Genomic DNA, 24,098 nt, shown 5'->3' on the forward strand with positions numbered 1-24,098 from the left:
ATTCTTTCCACTTCAGTCCATTCACCACAATGTCACCAAAATTGTTTAATACATAGCTTTTATTACTATGCTTATTTCCATCTCCTGTTTAAAACCTCCCAGTGACTTTTCACTACAGATAAACTGTAGATCCTCAACAAGATGTGTAAGGCTTTCTATGATGTGGCCCCAGCCTAAACTTCCTGTTTCATCCATAACCAGCCCAACCCACATAGTCTCTGCGCCAATAACAGCTTCCTGAACAGCCTGCACCTTCTCCCTGCGGTGCCTAGCTGTGTGTCCTGTCTGTCCCCTGCTTTTTATGCCTAAGCAACTCCAACTTAACCTGCAAAACCCAGGTCAAGTAATATCACCATGCTAACGTATTCCTTGACCATACCTCTGTCTGCCACAATTAGCTGTTCTTCCTTCTGTGTTCCTTCAGCAATGTGCTTCTGTCTTTATAGCACTTTATAGCACAGTGGTACAGAAGGCGGGGACTGTCGATCAGTAACCAACACTGATAGGATTGAAAAGTTTTTTATTTTTTTAATGTCTTGCCCTCTCTGTTCTCTTTCTGTTTCTCTCTCCCTCAAACACACCTACCTCCTACATGCACACACACAACTGCCTTGGATTATTTTTCTTTGAATTGCTCAGTTATATAAATGTAGTCCTGAGTACAGTTGTCTTTAAGTTGTCCTAACCTTTCAGTTTATTGATTTTTCAAGGATCCAAAGTATTTACTGACTTTTAGAAATTGGATTTTGTACTTATGTACTTGTTTTTCTGTACTGTTCTATTTTTTTTAAGATTTTATTGATTTATTTGAGAAAGAGAGTGTGAGCACAAGAGGGTGGAGGGGCAGAGAGAAGGGGAGAAGTAGGCTCCCCTCTGAGCAGATCTCAGGACCCTGAGATCATGACTTCAACTGAAAGCAGGTGCTTAACCAACTGAGCCACCCAGGCGTACCTGTACCCTGTACTGTTCTTTTTTTCTTTTTTTTCTTAACAAGGATAGCTTTTGCTTGGCATTCATTATCCCTTTGAAAGTATTTTTTTTTAATATTTTATTTATTTATTTCACAGAGAGAGAGATCACAAGTAGGCAGAGAGGCCGGCAGAGGGGGATGGGGAAGCAGGCTCCCTGCTGAGCAGAAAGCCTGATGCAGGGCTCCATCCCAGGACCCTGAGATCATGACCTGAGCCAAAGGCAAAGGCTTAACCCACGGAGCCACACAGGTGCCCCTTGAAAGTATTTTTTATAGAAAGTTTTGTTTAGTTCTTTTATTCTCTGATTATATATTGATCTCAACATAGTGATATTTATATGCTTTTAATTTTTCTCCCAACACTGTTAGAATTGCATTACGTTCACCCAAGGGATCCACATCTATATAAAATATGACTAGGTTTGGATATTCCTTCCATTCACAGTATTTTTATGATTTCTGGAAAGGAAAATATTACATACTGACAATTTACCTTGAGAAAGGTCCCTAGTTCATTCCCCTGGCAGAGAATCTACTCTGATTTCCAAGAGAGGTTCTCAGGTGTGAGCAAAATAAAACTCAGACTTACACTAAGAACTAAGTGAAAACAGAGTTATAGGGTAATGACCTTCTCACATGGATAAAACTCCTATTTGTAGGTTAAGGCCTGGCCTTTAGCACCCCTATGCCTCTCACCTTGTCTCACTCTCCCTGGATACTGGTTTGTCTTTACATGACAGCCACCAGGGTGCAAATGGAGTCCATTCACCACCACCATTTCTCACGAGTATTTGATTTCTGCTTTACACAATACCAGAGAGATTGATCAGTTATATAATCCCAATTCTGAGCACATCTCCCCCCTCCATTTGGAATTTACCATGCCTTGTGCTGAGGACATTTTCCCTCCCTGAGGGAGGGAAATGTCTGATTCATTAATGAGTAATGTACCAGCTTCCTCTCTAACTTGTCTCCCTTTAGTGTTTCACATTCTGACTGTTCAGTCAGGTTTAGCCTGTTCCAACCCTGTGTTTGAATATGACTGGAAAAAGTTGCTAAGCTTATTTTATTTTCACTTACTTACTTGGGAAGATGTTTCTCATATGTAATTTGTAGTTTAATGTTATTTGCTGTTCCTGGATTAATTGAAGAAAATCTGGTAGCACTTCTACAAAATCTGGACTATAAAATTACACCTATCCACTAGGCTGACAGTTATTTTTAAGGACTTTTATAGGATTCAAGCATCTTAGCACTTTCTTTTTTTTTTTTTCCAATTTATTTATTTTCATTTTTTTTTCCAATTTATTTATTTTCAGAAAACCAGTATTCATTATTTTTTCACCACACCCAGTGCTCCATGCAAGCTGTGCCCTCTATAATACCCACCACCTGGTACCCCAACCTCCCACCCCCCCGCCACTTCAAACCCCTCAGATTGTTTTTCAGAGTCCATAGTCTCTCATGGTTCATCTCCCCTTCCAATTTACCCAAAAGCACATACCCTCCCCAATGTCCATAACCCTACCCCCCTTCTCCCAACCCCCTCCCCCCAGCAACCCACAGTTTGTTTCATCTTAGCACTTTCTTAACAGTGAAATTTCAATGTACACATATTCAAGGACAATGAAACATTCTTGTCTGACCTACAACTTATTAATGGGACAAAAGCCTGTCTAGTCATTCAGGACTATGTATTTTCTCAACAGGACTTTTTACAATATGTACAATGTTAAAACAAATGCCCATTCATTCTTCTTGCCCAGAACTTGAATACTTTCAACAATTCTTAAAAGGACAAAGATGTTTACTAACAGATTATGAATGTATGAAGGATAATCTTAAGAATATAATGAAGTTCTCTTCTTTTTATCTTTTTTCTTACCAGATCAGAGTTGGACAATGGTCTCAGTCATATGTTACAACTAAAAAATGCACAGTTGGCCTTTTCTGATGCTATAATTCAATCATTTTCAGCTTTTAAATGTTTATTGGAAGAAGAAGGGATGCAGTATTGGATAAGAATCTGAATAAAAACATTATTTAGGTCTCTTTCAAAGAAATAATATTTGTATAATAATCAAGCATCAGTGTTTAAAGGAGCTCCTAAAACATTAATTAATTATAATACATGAAAATTATTCTTGCACCATGTTTAACTTCTTTTCCCCTCTAGCCACCAATAAATAAATTTTTAAACTTATTTGTTATAAGTAAAATATACAATCTAAGGATATTTTTTGTTTTAGAAATTTCATGTCAATAACAGGCTGCCATACATGGTATAACTTTTATCCACAAGCACACAAATCTTTCCCTTGATTTTTAATTAAAAAAAAATTTTTTTACTCCCTTTCATATAGTTACACCTTCACATGATATTTAAAAATCACCTGTTAAGAACAGTTTGCTCTGGTAATCATTTTGAAAACAGCATGTTTTAGGGGCGCCTGGGTGGCTCAGTGGGTTAAAGCCTCTGCCTTCAGCTCAGCCCCACATTGGGCTCTCTGCTCAGCAGGGAGCCTGCTTCCCTTCCTCTCTCTCTGCCTGCCTCTCTGCCTGCTTGTGATCTCTGTCTCTTGAATAAAAAATAAAAAAAAATCTTTAAAAAAAGAAAATAGCATGTTTTAAACACACTGCAATAATACAACAAAAACAAAAATAATCGTATGCAGTTTTGCAACATGTATGTGCTACAAAAACCTTAAAAATATTATTCTACAGCAATAGATAAATATTTTTGGCCAAAATGTTTTCATTCTGAGTTTTGTTAATAAAAAGGGTAATTATTTCTTTATTTTTCTTCATTTGCTTATAACTAGTATTGTCACATAAAATATATTTATGGGACATATTTACACTAAAAAAATTAGGCATTATTTATCTGAGATTCAAATTTAACTGGGAATACAAATTAACTGGGAATACTATATCTTTATTTGCTAAACTTATGTGGGTGTATAAGTTTGCTCTTCTTTAAAGTGGTAAAGTAATGGTTCCCTTTTTGTTCTTAGCATAGACGACCCTTACCGTGGCTTTGCCTTAGAGAACAACTTAAGAAGGACTTCAAGAACTTGAGACAGGTTTAGAGGAAAACCACAAATGGCCAAAGGATGGGAAAATAAGAAATAATAATATTTAAACTGAGAGAATTATAGTGATGAAACAGTCACCAAGTATTTGGAGTGGGCTCACCTAGTAGACTGTGCCAGGTTCCTCGTATTTGATGAAGGCATGAAAAAACTGGCTAAAACAAAACTTAAGATAAGCATGTAGCTACATTTATTGAATGTCAGTATATGCTGCATGATTAAATTCCATGGTCTCATGATTTATCCCTAACCCTCATGGGCAACCCCCAAGACATATACCATTATCCCCATGTTTTAGATAAAGCAACTGACACGTTATAACACTTTAGTCATAAAATATGTAAATGGTTAAGCCCAGATTCACATCACATCAAAGTCCATCTGATAACAAAGCCCCACACTCTCTCCACTGCACCTCACCTCTTCTCTAGAAAGTGTTATGAGTTATTGGGAAGAATGTTATCAAGCAAATTTGTCTGTAAATATTAGACATAGGACTGACTTATGAGTATTTAGATCATTTAAATGTGTTCATATGAAAGAGTAGTTGGATGCTGAAAAATCCTCAAGATTTCCTCTGTCCTCCCAACTTACTGTTAGAAATCATTGTCAAAGTAGAGGCATCTGGGGTGGCTCCATTGGTTAAGTGTCCAACTCTTGATTTCAGCTCGAGTCATGATCTCGAGGTTGTGGGATTGTGGGGCACGGAGCCTACTCCAGGATTCTCTTTCTTCCTTTCCCTCTGCCCCTCTTTCCACTCTCTCCCTCTCTCCCTCTCTAAAAAAGAAAGAAAGAAAGAGAAAGAAAGAAAGAAAGAAAGAAAAGGAAAAAAACCATTGTCAAAGTAATAGCTGGCTAAATGAAAGGGGATATTTTGATGCGGCAAATTGTTTTATCTTTCTAAAGTCAGTTTAGACATTCTTTTAATGATCATAACACTGTTAAATCTTTAGGCATAAGAATTGAATGTTCAACAAAGCATGTTTTAAAATTTGCTTTCTCTACAGCCCAGTAGATTCCGTCACTTTTCAATTTAGGTTACAGACTTAGATTTTTAGCATTTATCTTGCTGTCTTCAAATCCACAGACTATATACTTTTTTGAAAGTTGGAATTCTCAATATCTAGATAAGTGTATGGTATACAGTGGATCCTCACAAATATTTCATTAACTATTGTGTGATATAATATGATTCTTCATAAACAGTGAATGTTTATAAATACAGTATTGTAATTGCCATCAGGAATCTCCTATTAGAATCTTCTTTCCTGGGGCACCTGCGTGGCTCAGTCAGTTAAGCATCTGCCTTCAGCTCAGATGGTGATCCTGAAGTCCCAAGGTTGGACCCCAGCTCAGGTTCCCTGCTCTATGGGCAGTCTGCTTCTCCCTCTGCCCCTCACCCCACTTGTATTCTTTCTCTCTCTCCCACTCTCTCTTTCAAATAAATAAATAAAATATTTTTAAAATTTAATCTTTCCTTAACCTCGCTTTTCTGCGCCTACTTTTAAAGTTAATAGAATTGGTATAAGTGTAGAGAGCGCTGAGAATTTTTCTTAGGATTTCACTCTGGCAAGTCCTCCTGGAGATTTAACTATTACTGTTTTTTATGGCTGCAATTTCCTTAATATGGGGCCTCAGCCATTTTCCATCATCATAAATCCCTTTTATATACTTAAAAGCAGGCTTGAAATTTTTCCACTTTTTATATCTTGCCTCTTCACTTAGATACATTATTTCTGTCTTGAGATTATGTTATGTAACTATTGTAAAAAATTTTTTTTGAAATTATATAGCAGGGAGAAACTAGTATACTACCTCAGAAATTTTAACTAATAGATGAAACTAATTTAACCAATAAATTAAATATTTAAAGCAATTATTCAAGTAAGTAAGGGAACCACCTTTGTTCTTCATTCTAATTACTTGAATATTTTACTTAAAATTGCTTTTATGCACTTGACTTTGTGTTTGAACTCACAGGTTTGTAGTATCTCCAAAAGGGGAGACGGGGGGAGAAGAGTGAAAGGAAGAAAAGATTTTACTGGTTCCTATTAGCTTAAGACCAGGTGGGTACAGATCTTCAAACACTAACATGGAGAACCTGCCTTTCTCCATGTCTGGATTCTCTTGCCCTTTGGGTCAGTTTTCTGTTCAGGCAGGCTTTCTCCACATAATGGCAAAGTTGGGCATCAGACATTCTAAATTAACATCATCTTTAGTACTTGTGATCTTTCAAAGAGAGAGGTCCCTTCTCAGTATTATATTAAATCTATATTAAATCTCAAAAAGATTCTGACTGGTCTTGCTTTGGTCATGTGCTTATCCCCACTAAGCTCTACATCAAAAGAACAGTTCATTGAAAGGCCAGCTTGGTTTGCAAGCTCACCTTGTGGTAAGGGAGGTAAGCCATGTGATGACAGCCCCATTAGAGAGGAGGGAGAGTTTTCAAAAGAGTTGCCAGTAGTAGAGACAGTGAGAGTTAAAGTAGTTAGATTGGTTAAAACAAATATTTACTAAAATATTATACCTTTTGAATAAAAATTATTTTCAGGAAATGAAATAATTTAAAACAGCTCAAATAAACAAGATACATTTTTTAAAAACATTAGAAATACACTTACAATACAAGAACTGTATTGCATGGTTAAGACATTTTATTTTATTTACTTATTTTTTAAAGATTTTATTTATTTATTTGACAGAAAGAGAGATCACAAGTAGGCAGAGAGAGAGGGGGAAGCAGGCTCCCCACTGAGCAGAGAGCCCAATGCCGGGCTCGATCCCAGCACCCTGAGACCATGACCTGAGCGAGAGGCAGAGGCTTAACCCACTGAGCCACCCAGATGCCCCTGGCTAGGACATTTTAGATAATTTTTAATCTTCTTTGAATCTCAGTTTTGTCATCTGAAAGGAAATAATGCTCACCTTGTAAGATAATTTTGCAGATTAGAGGTGAGGATGTGACTGACAGTCCTTTGTAAACTCTACAGTGCTATCTAATTATAAAGTATTATAATTTCTAAGAAAATAAGTTCCTAAAAAAGCAAAGTTACTCCTGTCAAAGTCTGGAGAGTCTCTTACAAATATATCCCATTACACCTGTGGTGTTTTTTCCTGAGGAATCAGTGCTTGAACCTAACACACAAGTGCTTTGTAATAGGTTTTTACTGATGAGGAGAACAATAGTGACAACAGTAGTAGTGTGATAGTCACAGGTGGCTACTCAATAAATTCTTAGGGAATTAAATGTATTTCTGGAGAATGAAAAACCTATGTAAGGTAGTTTAGTGAAAAAACTAGAGGCAGATAGATGGCAGACAGAGTGGAGTAACCGGTCTTAAGTTTAGGCTGAGCTGATCTTCAGAGCTAACAGAACAATCCTCTTTAAAGGAAATACTCCTAAATACCAATAGTTTAATGGCCAAGGTGCCATTCTGTTAATTACTCCCAGGAAATATTTTGCCAGTGAGATTATCTTAACTATCAACTGAAAAGAAATAAAAAATGTTTTATGGATGATTCAGTTTCACCTGCTATGTGTACAACATTTTAAGAGAATGAATTAGTCAATCTGTCTGAATCATCTTTACGTGTTCCTTTTAGTAAGGAGCACAAAGTTGGCTAAATGGCCAGCACTATTTCAGAAAGAAAGAAAAAACAGAAACAGTAAAAAAAAATAAAATAAAAAGGAAAAAGAAAACATCGTATATTGAAAGCCTGATCTAGGCATATCACAGGAATAAATGTATCAAGACAAAAATATATGAAAAGTGAAAGTATTTCTGGAGTCACTACCAATATAAATATTAAAATTGCTCACACATCCCGATCTGGCAGATTACATAGATAGAAAAGAAAAAGCAATATGTGCCAACACATATTGAAGTAAAATGTTATTGTAGAAAAACAATCTCAGAGTTGAAAATTATTACAGTTAGAAAATAATTTTGAAGGTCATTAGTTCAGCCTAGGAGTGTGCTTGTAAATATTTAATCTTCATGCTTTCAGGGAGAAAAAAAGTCCTGATTTGTAATACTTGCCAATTTCTGTGGTGTAAATACTGCAGCCATGGCCTATTTCAAGCTACCAAGAAAAACTCACTGAACTCACGCTATAAAGATGCGCACGATAAGACATCGGGAGCCAGAGGGCACCACCAGCACATGACTTGATCAACACTATTATTTTACAAATAAGAAAGCAGCTGAGGCCAAAGTAGTTGGGAGACTGGCTTTGGGCATACAACTGCTCAGCTGCACTGCCTCAACTCAAACTCAGGTTCTCCCCCATGTTACATCTCAGGGTGTGAGTGCCTTATGAGGAAAGGATCATGATTGATTGATGCCTGCCTGACTCTCCTAGCCTCATGAAGTTCCCCTTCAGAGACTCCTGTAGACCTTTCCACACTGAGTTTAAACTGTTTTAAACTGTTTGTCTGTCTTCTCTACTAGTCTGAGATCTCATGGACAGTTGTGAAACATTTTATTCATTTTTGTATCATCAGCACAATACACACTATCTGGAACATAGTGTATTTGAGTATATGAACAAACAAGAGTACTAGAGAACATTTATTGACCTCCTCCCTGTCAAGCGCTGCTCTTAGTGGTTTACATGCCTTTGCTCATTGAGCTGTCAGAGTAACCATCACAACCAGTGAGGTAAGTATTATAATCACTCCCATATCTCAGATGAGAAAACGGAGGCTCGGAGAAGTTATTTGCCGAAGGGACTCACAGACAGCAAATGGATATAAACCTCGCAGTCTGTCTCCTGAGTTTGTGCACTTGAACACTTAGCTGTCCCTTATTTAACCAACAGTGTCATTAGGCTATACCTCTCAGCAATAAATACTTCCAAAAGGTTTCCCTCCATTCCTTATGAAAATTATTTCCTGGAGGAGATCTAGTCTGACCAATATATATCTTTGTTAATGGGAAGGGGACTTAATTAATTGAAATGATCAAGGAAATGGGGTGTTTACATTTTCTCATTATCTGAGGATTAAACAGAAACCTGTATTTTAATTTAAAATCCTGTTGTTGACAATGGGTTCTAGTTCTATTTTTTTGCTTTAATTTTTTAAAAAAATTCATCTTTCTTTGATTTTTCAGTTTGAAAAGTGGCATCACTGTTTGCTATCAAGAAAATGTAAAAAAAAGATGAGGGAGACTGAGTTAACAAACTCCAGGGATATTCTGTAATTTTTTTTCCTAAAACAGAAAAAAATATCCTCTTTCCCTTCTGGTTTTCTTATGACTTGCCATCGCCTCAAGTGAGATAACAAAAAAGCCCTTTAGTATATTTGTACATTTTCTTCTATTCTTAATTAATTGAGAATTAGTACTGTCAGTGATTTATATGCCAACTTTAAGATATGAACCTTATTTTTAAACCATAATATAATAGTACAGATTTTTTTAAAATATCATTTTAAAGGCTCCTTCAAAAAGCCTAAAAGAGGGGTGCTTGGGTGGCTCAGTGGGTTAAAGCCTCTGCCTTTGGCTCGGGTCATGATCCCAGGGTCCTGGGATCGAGCCCCACATCGGGCTCTCTGCTCAGCAGGGAGCCTGCTTTCCCCTCTCTCTCTGCCTGCGTCTCTGCCTACTTGTGATCTCTGTCTGTCAAATAAATAAATAAAATCTTTAAAAAAAAGAAAAAGCCTAAAAGAAAAAAAAAATTCACCCTCTACACTGCATTAATGGGTATCAACTAAGATGCAAATTGATTGTAATGCTTTTTTTCTTTTGGCAGTAATGGTTCATTTCTTTTCTTCCTTTATTACTTTTCCTAAAGAAAATACAGTGATAAATTATGTAGTGGGCTAATGTTCCAAATTTTAGAAGACATGCTAATATCATATTGAGAAGTTCATTTAATTTTTCCCCATAATATATTCTAGAAGTTTTAGATGCATATATACAGTTTGCTTGGAATTTGTTTTTATCTTCTAATAGGACAACTTGTCTTAAACCCTTCTTTTCTTCTACTCTTTGTCATTCCCCCCACTATACTCCTTGTCATTCCACGCACTGTGGCCAAAAAAAAATTTTTTTTAAGATTTTATTTATTAGAAAGAGAGAGATGGAGGGAATGAGCATGAGCAGGGTGGGAAGCAGAGGGAGAAGCAGACTCCACCAAGCAAAGAGCCTGATGCAGGGCTCCCTGGGCTCTGGAATCACGATGTCCGCTGAAGTCAGACACTTAACCAACTGAGCCACCCAAGCACCCCCCCAAAATTTTCTAGTACATTTCAAAACAATGAGAATTAAATACATAAATAGCAAGTACAACACTCTGCATTTATACATGCATACACTATATAATGGTCAAAGCTTTCAAATATGAGATTTCTTTTTGATACTTAAAACAATCCTGTGAGGACTGGACCCTGGACTTGGAGGCAAATGAGTTACCCAGAGTCTTAGAGCTGGAGAGGAAAAGAGCAAGAACCAGAGCTCTGATTATCTGACTTCTACTCCAGTGTACTCTCTTACCTCAGGAAGCTGCTTCAGTACTAGTGAAGCATTTAAGAGCCTGGACAGATTCTTGTCAGCCAGACGTGGGATTGAATTCAGTTCTGTGTGACTCTTGGCAAGCTTGCTCATCCAGAAGAGGAGAATAATACTACTCTCTACTTCAAAGTGTGTTTATAAGGAGTAAATCAGAGGATTTAGCAGAATGCCTAGCACATACATAGTAAGCATTCCGTACATGTTATAGTATTTGTATTATTATATGGCTTATACCTCTTTCAGTTCTTCACCTTAATGACACACTTTGCTTTTGCTTCGCCCTCTGGTCCAATGAAAACTCTTTCTATGTGAAGAGAAAGTCACAACACATTGTGCTGTATCTTAAAGGAGACCTCAGAGCTATTATGTAATCCTTTTCATTTCTTGCTGACCTCTTTTTGCATGCCTTGTTGTAGCTATTCTAAACCTCTCTCTCTGCTCTGAAGATCCTAGTACCTCTTCTGTAACTATTACTTTCAATGTGGTCATATACCCTAATTTATTTTTATAATATTGAGATCATATGCCCTGAAGCCCAGTTATCTGACTTTTCCTCACCTGCTGTATCAGAAAATGATCTTTCTTATGTTCCAGGCTCTTAGTAATGCCTCTTTTAACTCTTTTGGAATACTGCTTCAACAAATTTTATCTCCCCCACTTGCTTGCCTTGGTTTCCCCCATTTCTCTGGGCTCAGCTACTTGCGGTTCTTCTGACCATGCCATATGTTCTTTCCTGCCTCTGTATATTTTCTTACAAACTGCTCTGCCTACCTGGAATTTCCTTTCATCATCTTCCTCCTTCAAGGCTCAGCTCTAGCATCTTTTCCAATGTGGTTGGCTGCCCTTTTTTTGCATTCTCATAACCATCTCTCCTCCATCAAGTGACTCTGAGCTTCCTAGAGAAAGGCACCATATCTCTGTATTCCCAGAACCTACCACCATGCCTGGTCCTTAGTAGATACCCAATAAATATTAGTGGGAGAAAGATCTACAAATAAACACATTTCTTTCCTACAACTTAAGAATAAACTTTGGAGAGATGCCTGGGTGGCTCAGTCAGTTAAGTGTCTGCCTTTGGCTCAGGTCGTGATTCCAGAGTTCTGCCATCAAGTCCCACATTGAGCAACTTACTCAGTGGAGAGCCTGCTTCTTCCTCTTTCTGCCAGTACCCCTGCTTATGTGCGCTCTCTCTCTCTCTCTCTCTCTCTCTCTCAGACAGATTAATAAAATCTTTAAAAACAATAAATCTTTCTTGACCCTGATTTGCTTGCCCTTCCTTTGATAAACATTCTACTTCCTTACCATACATTTCGTTATAATTTAGTATCCAGTACAACTAATGAATCTACAGAGCTTACTCTCTTGAAAGTCAAGTCCTCCTCAAGTCCCTCACCTGGTTTCTGTGACACAGTACAACATCGGCTGTCTTGACACCTCACTAAACTTACCTCCCTTGATGCCTTCATTTGTTTCTCCAAAGTGAGTAATCCCAAGATTTCCTTCATACAACTTTTTTTCTTCCTTCACCTTGTCCCTCCATGAACTTACTCTTGATTTTAACCATTATCTCTGTGTAGATAACATGCAAAGTTTATTCTTAATCCAACCCAAGTCCCAATTACTCTACCAAGCACTCATACTTCCACTTACCACTGTCTCACCCCAGGCAGATATTGTCTTACCTAAGACTGATCACTCCACCTTCCTAGTAAGGGCAGACTTCTCCTCAGAATCCTTCTTGTCATTTGCCTCTATTGGTTGGCACAGATGCTCTGTCTTCTTGAAATCCTTATTCCTCACTTACTTCAGGCATCTACTTCCTGATGAACAATGTAAAACCTACTAGTCATCCCTGTACTAGAACGTTTTCACTCATTTCCCAATAACACATGAAACTCAACATATTTAAAACCAACTTACCGTATTTGTCCATCTTTAGCCTAACTTCCTCCTATTGACTACCCTAGTTTTTAAATCATTCCCCCTTTTCCCAGATAACTGTTAGTCATCTTTGCATTCTCTTTTGTACTCCACCAACTGAGATGTCAAATCTTATTTATTCAAATATTCTCTCATTAATCGCTTCCTTTCTATTCTTGGGGATACCATCTTGGTTCTGGCCCTTATAGATAATAAGGTTATGGACTAAATAATACCCTATTACCTGGTCTTCCTGTTGCTGTTCTAAACCCTGCTCTCAGCCACATTGCTTCCAGATCAGTCTTTCTAAAGTAAAACTTCAATTATGATTCTCCAGCTCAAAATTCTTGACTTTTCTATTACCTTTTAAATAATGTCTACAATTCCTGTCAATTTGGTAGGGTAAAATTATCTTTGATTTTGGAGTCAAAAAAGATTTGGATTCAAGTTCTGGCTACTGTACTTAACCTTTTCTATAACTTTGAGCTTATTGCCAGATTTTTATTCACTTAGATATTTGACAGAGAGTGACAGGAAGAGAGAGAACAAAAGCAGCAAAGTGGGAGAGGGAGAAGCAGGCTTCTTGCAGAGCAGGGAGCTCAATGCAGGGCTTGATCCCAGGACCCTGGGATCATGACCTGAGCTGGAGGCAGACGCTTAACAACTGAGCCACCCAGGCTCCCTTTTTTTCACTTATTTATTCAGCATATATTTATTTGACACCTACAGTGTTCTAGCCTCTATATCAGATCCTTGGGAAAGAGTGATGAGCCAAACAAACATTGTCCTTCCTTTCCTGAACCTCACAACATAGTGGACTTGTCCCTATTTCTCAATATCATAGAAATTCTAAGTACAAGTCGTGTCTCCCTCTCTTGATGCTTTTAGCTCTTGATTTGTGCTATGCAGGGTATTGTAATGCTGTGTACTATAGTTATTTGCATATGTGCGTTGCCTCTCCACCACAGCGTAGGTTCACTGAAAGTGCCACACCCCATTTCCATAATGCAAATACAGAGCTGTGCACATACTAGTTGTTAGCGAATTCTGCTGTGATTTTGTAGACCTAGGGTTAGTCTTTAGCATGGTTATAATGCCTAGTAAGTTTTTTAAAGTTCCTTTTGTCTTGTCAGAATTAGGCACTAAAAAAGGAGGGGAAAAAAGTAATAGCTATTTGGTTCTATTCCTTCTGAGGCCTCTCCTTGTTAACCTACCACCCTGCCTACAACTTTTATAAGTAGAACTAACAGTGTTTGTAACTCATGTACCTTAAGTTTTTCAAAAGTGAAAAACAAATGCATTCATGATAACTAGTTAGAAATATTGTCCATGTGCATACAATGGAATGTTAAAATAATGTGGGTTTTTTTTTTTTTTACTAAATAGCTTTTGACTTGGTAATGAGCAATATGTTGTTTTTCCCTGAGAAATAATTCTAAGACTTTAGTCTTGAACATTATATTTTATGTTATACATTTTCAGCTTATTGTTTTTATGTTTCCAGTGATCTTACACTAAGTTAAGCATTTGTCTATCCAAAACAATAGGTCAGCTATAGCCAAATTATAACCATACCTTTCCTCTGCACACAAAATCCTATAAACAGCATGTGATCATATTGCTTCTAGAATTTATGATTGTTTTCTTCCACAAGGAAGCTAAATTTAGCCTAGTAATTCTACATGCTCCCAAGGAAACAATGCCTGCTGTGATTTCTAGAATAAATGAATCTGAACCACAGTTCTTTTACTTGACTAACTAAAAAAGTTTAAATATCAACCTAGTCATTACCACAGATATTAAACCACATTAAACAACAGCAAGGGGTTAAGAAAGAAATTTGCTGTTTCTGACTTCATTGCTAAATGAGTCTAACTTAGTTTCTGTATTGTCTTTAATACAGAACATTGTTTGCATCTCATAATGGTTCTCTAAAATTACTTGTTCATGGCTTGAGTCTAAAATTAAACTATGTAGAGTCATGTCCATCTGCACAATGCATCTTTATGTGAAATCGTTAGAGTTTTTTGTTTTCACTTGATGTAAAAATTCCAGTTAGGAAGATTTGTTTCTAATAGTTTAACTGGTATGGTTCTTTCAGTTTCTTCTTTGTTTCTAATGACAACTAAACTGCTCTCGCCTTGAACATGTTTTGGCAGATAAGCTTCTCACCATGAGGGCCCCTGCTGTGCTTGCACCTGGCATCCTTGTACTTCTGTTTACCTTGGTGCAGAAGAGCTGTGGGGAGTGCAAAGAGGCACTAGTAAAGTCTGAGATGAATGTGAACATGAAGTACCAGCTTCCCAACTTTACTGCAGAAACACCCATCCAGAATGTTGTTTTACACAAGCATCATATTTACCTCGGTGCAGTTAACTATATTTATGTTTTAAATGACAAAGACCTTCAGAAGGTTGCTGAGTACAAGACTGGGCCCGTGCTGGAACACCCAGATTGTTCCCCATGTCAGGACTGCAGCCACAAAGCCAATTTATCGGGCGCTGTTTGGAAAGATAACATCAACATGGCTCTACTTATTGACGTATACTATGATGACCAGCTCATTAGTTGTGGCAGTGTCCAGAGAGGGACCTGCCAGCGACATGTCCTCCCACGCAGCAATACTGCTGATATACAGTCGGAAGTCCATTGCATGTACTCCCCACAGGCAGATGAAGAGCCTGGCCAGTGCCCTGACTGTGTGGTGAGTGCCCTGGGAACCAAAGTCCTGTTATCTGAAAAGACTCGGTTCATCAACTTCTTCGTGGGCAATACCATAAATTCCTCGTACCATCCAGATCATTCACTGCATTCAATATCAGTGAGAAGGCTAAAGGAAACGCAAGATGGTTTCAAGTTTTTGACAGACCAATCTTATATTGATGTTCTACCTGAGTTCAGAGATTCCTACCCTATTAAATATGTCCATGCCTTTGAAAGCAATCATTTTATTTACTTTTTGACTGTCCAACGAGAAACTCTAGACGCTCAAACTTTTCACACAAGAGTAATCAGGTTCTGTTCTGTAGACTCTGGATTGCATTCCTACATGGAAATGCCTCTGGAGTGTATTCTCACAGAAAAAAGAAGAAAGAGATCCACAAGGGAGGAAGTCTTTAATATTCTCCAAGCTGCATATGTCGGTAAGCCTGGGGCCCACCTCGCTAAGCAAATAGGTGCCAACCTGAATGATGACATTCTCTATGGAGTGTTTGCACGAAGCCAGCCAGATTCAGCTGAACCAATGAATCGCTCTGCTGTCTGTGCATTCCCCATCAAATATGTCAATGAATTCTTCAACAAGATTGTCAACAAAAACAACGTGAGATGTCTTCAACATTTTTATGGACCCAACCATGAACACTGCTTTAATAGGGTAAGTCACATTTATTTCCCATTTATAAACTATAAAGTATAAGTCAGAATAAGTAGCAGTCTAGAAAAGAGTATCAAGGGCTTTTTGGTGCTTGGTAAATGATCTTTATCTGAAATATTTGTACATTCTTTCCAAGAAAATTTAGATTTTGAATCTTGATTTAAATATAAAATCATAGCTTGAGAAAAGATTAATGTGGTTCTAAAAGAAGAAATATTGGGGCACCTGGGTGGCTCAGTGGATTAAAGCCTCTGCCTTCAGCTCAGGTCATGATCCCAGGGTCCTACGATCCAGCCCCACATTGGGCTCTCTGCTCAGCAGGGAGCCTGCTTCCTCCTCTCTCTCTGCCTGCCTTTCTGCCTACTTGTGATCTCAGTCTGTCAAATAAATAAATAAAATTTTTTAAAAAAAGAAATATTTTACAGTTTGGCTTTACATGTTTGTCAACACTTTATTAACTTTATTTCTCATATAAGCTATAATAGTTCTGGTCAGATTTACACAAAGCTTAACACAATAGCAGTTCCTGTAAAACACAATTATTGAGATCCCCATGTAGTCTTTACAGCATTTAAAATGAGAAGCTCAAGTTAATTTGTGGGTTTGAAGGTTTTTTCTTTATGAAGCCCCATTCACTTACTGATATACAAGTGAATGGTTTATATTCTGGGCATTATATAAAGAAAATTAAACTAAAAACAAACAAAAAACTTCTTCTAAAATGTTGGTAAATAAAATATTTTTAAATGAACTAATACACTTCTCTGAATAACTTAGAAAACTAGAGAGGAAGTTTATATTCCCAAATCCTTCCTTGTATTTTCTACATGAATAGACATGTGTCTACCACCTTCTAGTTAGGTACTTTTTACCTGGTTGGTATTTGATATTTATAAATACAAGTATTTTGATCAATACTTGTTTATACCTATATGAAAGTGTATTTTCACATGAAATGTTAGGGACATTCTTTGTTGCTTTGTTTTAGATACAGTAAAAGCTACCAGCTATACCCAGGGGATCACTTGGCTCTAGAGGAAGAGCACCAAATCAGGAATTCTCTGCAGCCTTGGGCTCCCTTGGTTTGGACCCACATTCAAACATGTGAACCTGGCTACACCACCTAACATAACAACCACTAGTGATCCTAACTGGATAAACAAATAATACAGCTTTTCTAAGATGGTTTGACTTTGGAAATCCACATCTCACTACTTTAGCAGTCTTTAGTCTCTGTAATAATGGTTATAATTGTAAGCAAAAGGACATTAAACATATCTTTGATGAAAAGAAAGTATATAATGTGCTAAAGGTACCAACGACATATGAATTCAGAAACATGTGGTTCACTCTTGCTAAAATATCTGTGATACTACCCCAAATGGAAACTCCAAATAACATTTGCTTAAGATTTTTTTAATTTATTTATTTGTTTATTTATTTTAATTTGAGAAAGAGCGCTTATGTGAGCAGGGGAGGGGCACAGGGAGAGAGAGAGAATCTCAAGCAGACTCCTGAGTGCAGAGCCGGTCACACGTCTCAGTCTCAGGATTCTGAGTTAATGACCTGAGCTTAAATCAAGAGTTGGATGCTTATCCTACTGAGCCACCCAGGCATATCCCAAATTACTTTTTATAAAGCTAAAAAAATACTTCTGAGAAAATGAATTCATGTTTTAGTGAACTAAAGACATAACTTCCCTCCTTACCCCTCTGAAGTCTAGGAATAAAAAATAATATACATGCATAAGTCCCAATTAAGACTTACTTCTTCCTGCATTCATGTCATCTACGTTGCAAACTCTGTAAGAAGCTACAGGATTTCTCATGTGGCTGCCCCTTTTCTTCACTAGAAAATACAAAAGAATGAGAAGAAATAAAAAGACTTTCAGAAACCTGGAATTATGGAAAAAATGAATATTAATATCATTCCAGAAAAAACACTTTTTTGTATCCAATAAATTGCATCAGAAACACAAGTTTAAAAAGATTCTATTAGGAGTTCCTCCAGGGCCTCTAAGAAAGCTCATGACTTTACTATCTAAATCTTGTTCTGTTAAAAATTAAAAAGAGACTTTACCGTATGAGGGTATATTGGTATCCTATTTCATTATTTTGTGCATTTCAACACTCTGATGTAAAAGTATTTATCAATTCTAGAAATTGTCAAAATACATTTGAGCTTTTCTACCCCTTTCACTCTTTTAGTGTTCCAAAAGAAACAAAAAGGCGGGATTATCTGATGAAATTCAGGTCAGTTTTATCACCCAGGAAAAATGCCCAAAATGCACCAACTGCACCTGAAACCATTATCATTTCCATCACAAAAATTCTTGTGGAAAACAAGATGGAGCTTGCCAACATAACCTTCTTATAAGGGAAGCCAAGTTTTGCACTGGCCAAATTCCATAAAAACAAATACCTTCAAACCTCTTCTACTTATTTGCCTGTTTATCTTCTCTGGTTAGTAACGATCGAAATTCTTCTGAGAATGAGACTACCCACATTCTCAGTTTTCATATACCAGTTCACAAAAAGACCTAGATTGTTCCAATAATCAGCATACAATCATTTCCTAGCTTCATCTTGAAATGAAAGCACCAAGAGAGCCATTACTCACACAAAACAGAATGATTTACAAAATCAAACCTGTTTGGAAAGACTATACAATAAGACGACTCCATTTTGTCTTGGCAGCTTTATTTGGGAAGATATCAGGTGACACTTTTGACAATTTCTTGGAACAGAGCTTTTGTTTTGGCATCAAGTTTGGTGAATAAACACATATATTGTAGTTTTGTTATTAACATTTTTAATCCAGCAGATCTTTATGGAGAGGCTATTGTGTGCTCTGTAGAGAAGGAAAGCTGCAGCAGTAATTTTCCGCTGAGGCTTCTGCCTGGTCCTCAATGTGTAAGCAAAGCCATGGCAGGGTTTTCTGGCCCTGTCCGAGCTTCTACCATGTACAGAGGGTTTCTGTCACAGGATCAGACAGAGAGAGTGCCCAAAAAAGGGGGGGGCGTCTTTTAAATTCTAAGGGTCAAGCCAGTATTTAGGCCCGATTTACTTACTTCAGATCACATATTTGGTTGGGTTTCCCACTCTCACATTTTATGAAACCCATCTATGTAAACTCTTCATATATAGCTTCTCATATTGATGACATCTCTAAAACCCTCTTTTGAGTCATTTGATAGTTTCCAAACTATATCATCTTCATATCTAAGTTATGTGTGTTTCAGAACTCCTTGATTCTGCATATGATGTTGTTTCTGGAAACTTATCCTAAGCCTCAGGTACCCATTCATGTAATATTAGAGTTGATTGTATCAGTTCAATAAAAATAAATTCATGGTCTTCAAAATATAACCATTTTCTATGTTGCTTTTGAAAATAATTCTTAAGGGACATGTTTACAGTGATTTCTAACACTTAGAATTATAAGATTACATACCCACAAATAATCACTAAGTCTTTAGTCTTAAATATCTTTACCACCTTTTTTTAGTCATTCATCATTTGACTTCTGTAAACATCCTAAACTGGAATTTGGTTGAAGTTGTTTTAGTCTAATGTGTATTCCCTAAACAGCACATTCAAAACAACTATTCAAAATAAAATAGTTGAGAAACTATCCCATAATAAGGAGACTTTTTTAAATCCCCAAATTTGGGGGAAAAACAAAATTCATCACTTTCTCTTTGGGGATAGAATTTTAAAATTCATTTCATTTTAGGGATGCCTGGGTGGTTCAGTTGGTTAAGCGGCTGCCTTCGGCTCTGGTCATGAGCCCAGCGTCCTGGGATTGAGTCCCACATCAGGCTCCTTGCTCGGCAGGGAGCCTGCTTCTCCCTCTGCCTCTGTCTGCCACTCTGCCTGTGCTCATTCTCTCTGACAAATAAATAAATAAAATCTTAAAAATAAATAAATAAAATAAAATTCATTTCATTTTAAGCACATTGATGGGACTCTCCAACAGTTTCATACATATAAAGGATTTGCTAACATGACAGTTATTCTAGGGAAAAAATAGAATCAGTACACCTTTGCCCAGTTTCCCACAAATGAGATCAATATTGACTAAAAAAAAAAAAAAAAAAAAATTGTAATCCCTAGGTCAGTAAAGGTCCTCTTCCCTAAATTATACTTAATAAGAGAAGTGGATTAATACATTTTGGAAAGATTTTCAATCAGAGTTGAAATTTGGAAAAGGTTTGTTGAAATATCTCTCATTTAACCAGAAAATATAATTAATCACATTACACTTTTTCTTGCATTTCCAATATCAAAGTTTTGCTCTATATGTAAGCATTGGATTTTAAAAAATAAGAAAGAGTAGACTTGTAGTAAAAAATATTTTCACCAACATCTTAATTGATCAGTTGAAGGGGAGAAACATGCAGTTTGGTGCCAGGTGCACCTAGATGCAAGTTCCAGCTTATTACTTACCAGCTGTGTGATTTCTGCTCCATGACTTGACTGCTTAGAGTCTCAATCTCCTCATTCGTAACATGCACAGAACCAAAACCTACTTCTTAAGGTTTTGTAAAACTTGGGGATAATATATATAAAGTACCTAGCACAATAAGGTGACCATAAATTTAGCTCTTTGGGAGACTACTCAGCCTAAAGGAACAAGACTGAAGTCAAAGAGATCTGGGTTCAAATGTATACTCCACCATTTTATACCCTTCTGGTCACAAGAGCATTGTTTAAACTCTCTGAACACATTTTCCCTCCATGCAGGGCCATTGGGAGAACAAGTGCAATAATGTTTACAAAAGACTCTAACTTAGTCCTTGGCACATAATAAATAGCAAATTATTATTGTAAGGAATACTTACGTGAAGAAAGACAAATTTAGATTATTGAATTTTCTGGAAGGGGCACACTCTTGTTCTATGGCTCATGAAGGTGTTACCTTCCTACCTATTAGGAGTGACCCACCTCCACTATACTTAATTTGTGTAAGTCCTTCTTAAAACTTAATAGTTTAAAAAAAAAAAAGAGGGGGAGAAAGAGAAAGAGGTGGGCAGTGGTGGTGGTTTGGGCTGGAGAGAAAGAGAACTGAAACAATTGTACCCTAGTCAAGCTGGAAGGTGTAAGGTATGCTCCTTTCCCCAACCTTCAATTCTAACTACCTATAGCACTGTAAGATACTGTGCTTCCATAACTTAAATTATACTGTGCATTCAAGAATTTGCAGATAGTGCAGTTTCAGAAAAAGTCAGCCTCGCAGGTTGTTTGTATCAAGCTTCTTTGTTTTTGAATATCATTTATACTCAAATTCAAAGAGTAGCCAACCACTTCCCAAAATAAAGGAAACTTAAAGTAGTAATTTTCCATCTCCGTTTCAAGGAGTGCCAAAGTTAAAGGGTCACCGCTCAGAGCCATCAGAGGAAGAAAGCAAAGTGACTAGAACAATTTTGAATGAAAGCAAAATCAAAACAAGATGCAAACAAGGAATAATAGGAATAGGCAGAAAAATAAACATACCGTGATGTTTCTTTATTTCTATTACAAAGATGATAGATGAGTAAAATTGGGTTACATTTAAGTTGTAATGGAAGAAAATAATTGCAGCCTTCCATCAGGAAACCACAAGGACCATTATTGATCTGTCATCCTCAGGGCATGTCTCATAATATTTAATAATATAAACAAAGATTTATAACTCTTTATAGGCCATATATCTGTAATCTCCCACACACCACACCATTTGAACAGGGAATGTGGAGTCAGTGTTACAAATAACATCCATGTAATTATACTGGTTTGGCATGTCTTATTTAAACAATCTAGCACTCTCAAGAGAGTATTTTTGTATTAGGGATGAAAAATGTGAAGTCAAACTTCAGGGTTTTTTTACTTCCTCTACTGGGAAACAAGAGAATGTTATCCTATAGGAAAAATGTTATTGAGGATTCTTCATTCTAAACACTAGATACCTTGGCCTTATGCCAAATGCAAGAGCTACCAAAGCAAAATTTTGAAAGAAAGAAAATCCTCGAGGAATAAGGATTCAATATACTTAAAAAAAAAAAAAAAACCTAAGTAGAAATTTGTTAATTTGACACTTGATTCCTCTCCTCCTGTAAATTCTTCATTCTCACCCAGGCTCAGGGAGTCACTGATCCCTAACTTACTTATTAGAATTACATGCTACTGTCCCATGAAAAGTAGCATACTGCATTATTTTATTAAAAAGAATTTTGAATGATTTTCTTTCCAGAATTTTGTAATGCTCTCTGAGATTGTTGGGCACACCCAGAGGGTATTGAAAATGTGCTACAGAGTGGGCCCCTAATGTATGTCTTCTAGGGTTTCTCTTCCTCCTGCTAATCCTTCTTTAAATGATTTGGTAGCTTATTCACAGGTTCACCCCAGGAAAGAATAAGTAGTAAAGGCCTGACATTTTTATAAGCTAACAGCAAAGAAATACTGTTATTGCTTAAACTGTCACCAAAAATATAGGTAGGCTTTACCTGTGGATTACATTTTTTCATGATGTGATGAATGCATTCTAAATTAATTATTCATTCTTCTTACTGTCTTTTGAAGTAGGTGGTATAATGTTATTTTACATAAGTAGTTGTTTTCTACATGGAGATTCACTTGGTAAAATTAATGTAGCAAACAATAAAGAGTTCATGCAAAAAAATGTTTAAAAGTGGCTTTTGAAAAGCTGGTGTTAACAGTACTTGGAAGACAACTCTAATACATGATATTTTCATTGTCATAGTACTACATGGTTAGAAACAAATAAAAGCATGTGTGATCCTGCATTTTGATAAGACTGTTAACCTTCCTAAGTAATAATGGATTTTTTTACTCAGAATAATATATCAAATTTTGGATGTTATACTCGTACTTCTGTTTTATCAGTGGTCATCCCATCCTGCATTCTTATCTCCTCTAATAAGAAAAAGGAGGATCTGTTAAAATTTGGATAGAATACCCACGAGGAATTTTTGCTGTAGCTTATTCATAGATTGGCACCGATACTGAGTCAGTGGGCACATGGCGTCCAGAATGACTCAAGGCCCAGATATGTGCTGTATGTCACATCTCCAGCCACCAAGGGAGGGCTGTAAAAGGGCTCATTTATCAGGGGAATGAAACCAAGGGCTCAGCTATTCTTGAAGTTATTAAAACTGCCTTGGTGTTTTGTTGTTGTTTTGTTTTGTTTTGTCTTGTTTTGTTTTTAATAATGCTGAATGTGGTAAGTGATTCTAAGATCCTGAATACATTCCAGTCTGCTAATTATGTATGTTTTCTAACTAAAAAGTTCTGGGCTATTTCATTTGCATATGAATTACTCTCTCAGCAGGGTTGACTTCCTATCTTAAAAGCCTTGGGGAAGAGGTTTACTGCACTTCACCCAGACCTAGGCTAACATAGAGCAGATGAAGTGCGTCTACCCTCTGTATTTCAAAAATATTCTCTAGTTTTTCAACAAGAGGACAGAAAAATGTCTTATAGATGCAGAATGATATAAAATAAAGGCTCTTTTCACATTCTTGATACTCACAAAAAGGCGAAATGCCTTATGAATAGTAACTATAAAACAAAAAATAAAAACTGCGAATTCAGACTGAAGTCTGACCTCAGTTGTCTTATATGGGTAAATCATCAAAATGTTCATCAATCAGAGGACATTAAAATGGTAGGTGATATTTCAAATCATTCTCTAGGTAAAAGGGGTGAATTAAGGTCAGTTTTGATTTGGAAAGCAATCTTTTCTGAAGCTGATTTTGTGAAAATTAAGTTTGCTTAGTTGTCTTCTCAAAATACATGGATTATTCATGATTAGCTAGAATTTATGTCCATGTACCTAAAAAGTGTAAATTTGTATGATATTAAATTTTCTAATTGTGTTTTAAATTCAAAATCTGATTAACGCTTGCATCTAGCAGCCACTCTTACTAACTGAACTTAGGTGAGGTGGTGCTCAAACGGGACATATGCAAAGATTAAATTGGTCTGTGAGCTGAGTGAATCAATAGTATTTAGTGCTAATGCACTAAGCAGATACAAGCACTAATGCAGTGGTAGTCAATAGCAAAAACTAATATCTCTGAAAATTATCTTGACAGTAAAATGTGCAATATTTTCCATTTATTTTAAGCTAATTACATGACACGCTTGTTCTTTCATCTTATTAGTTTAAGCCAAGTTCTGGAAGCTAGTCATAAATGACCAAAAACTTGTGATCATTGTCTTCAG

General features: G+C 36.7%; 1 protein-coding gene across 1 annotated transcript in view; it reads left to right on the forward strand.

The window, feature by feature from the left end:
- The window catches only part of MET (MET proto-oncogene, receptor tyrosine kinase), a 114,175-nt gene that overhangs the window by 14,337 nt on the left and 75,740 nt on the right, over nucleotides 1–24,098 (forward strand). Inside the window, exon 2 of the mRNA XM_044246424.1 lies at nucleotides 14,657–15,873. Within this exon, the coding sequence (XP_044102359.1) occupies nucleotides 14,671–15,873 (1,203 nt within the window). The 5' untranslated portion in view covers nucleotides 14,657–14,670. The remainder of the gene's footprint in view (nucleotides 1–14,656; nucleotides 15,874–24,098) is intronic.

Source organism: Neovison vison, chromosome 4 (genome assembly GCF_020171115.1).
Source record: "Neovison vison isolate M4711 chromosome 4, ASM_NN_V1, whole genome shotgun sequence".
Lineage (NCBI taxonomy): Eukaryota > Metazoa > Chordata > Mammalia > Carnivora > Mustelidae > Neogale > Neogale vison.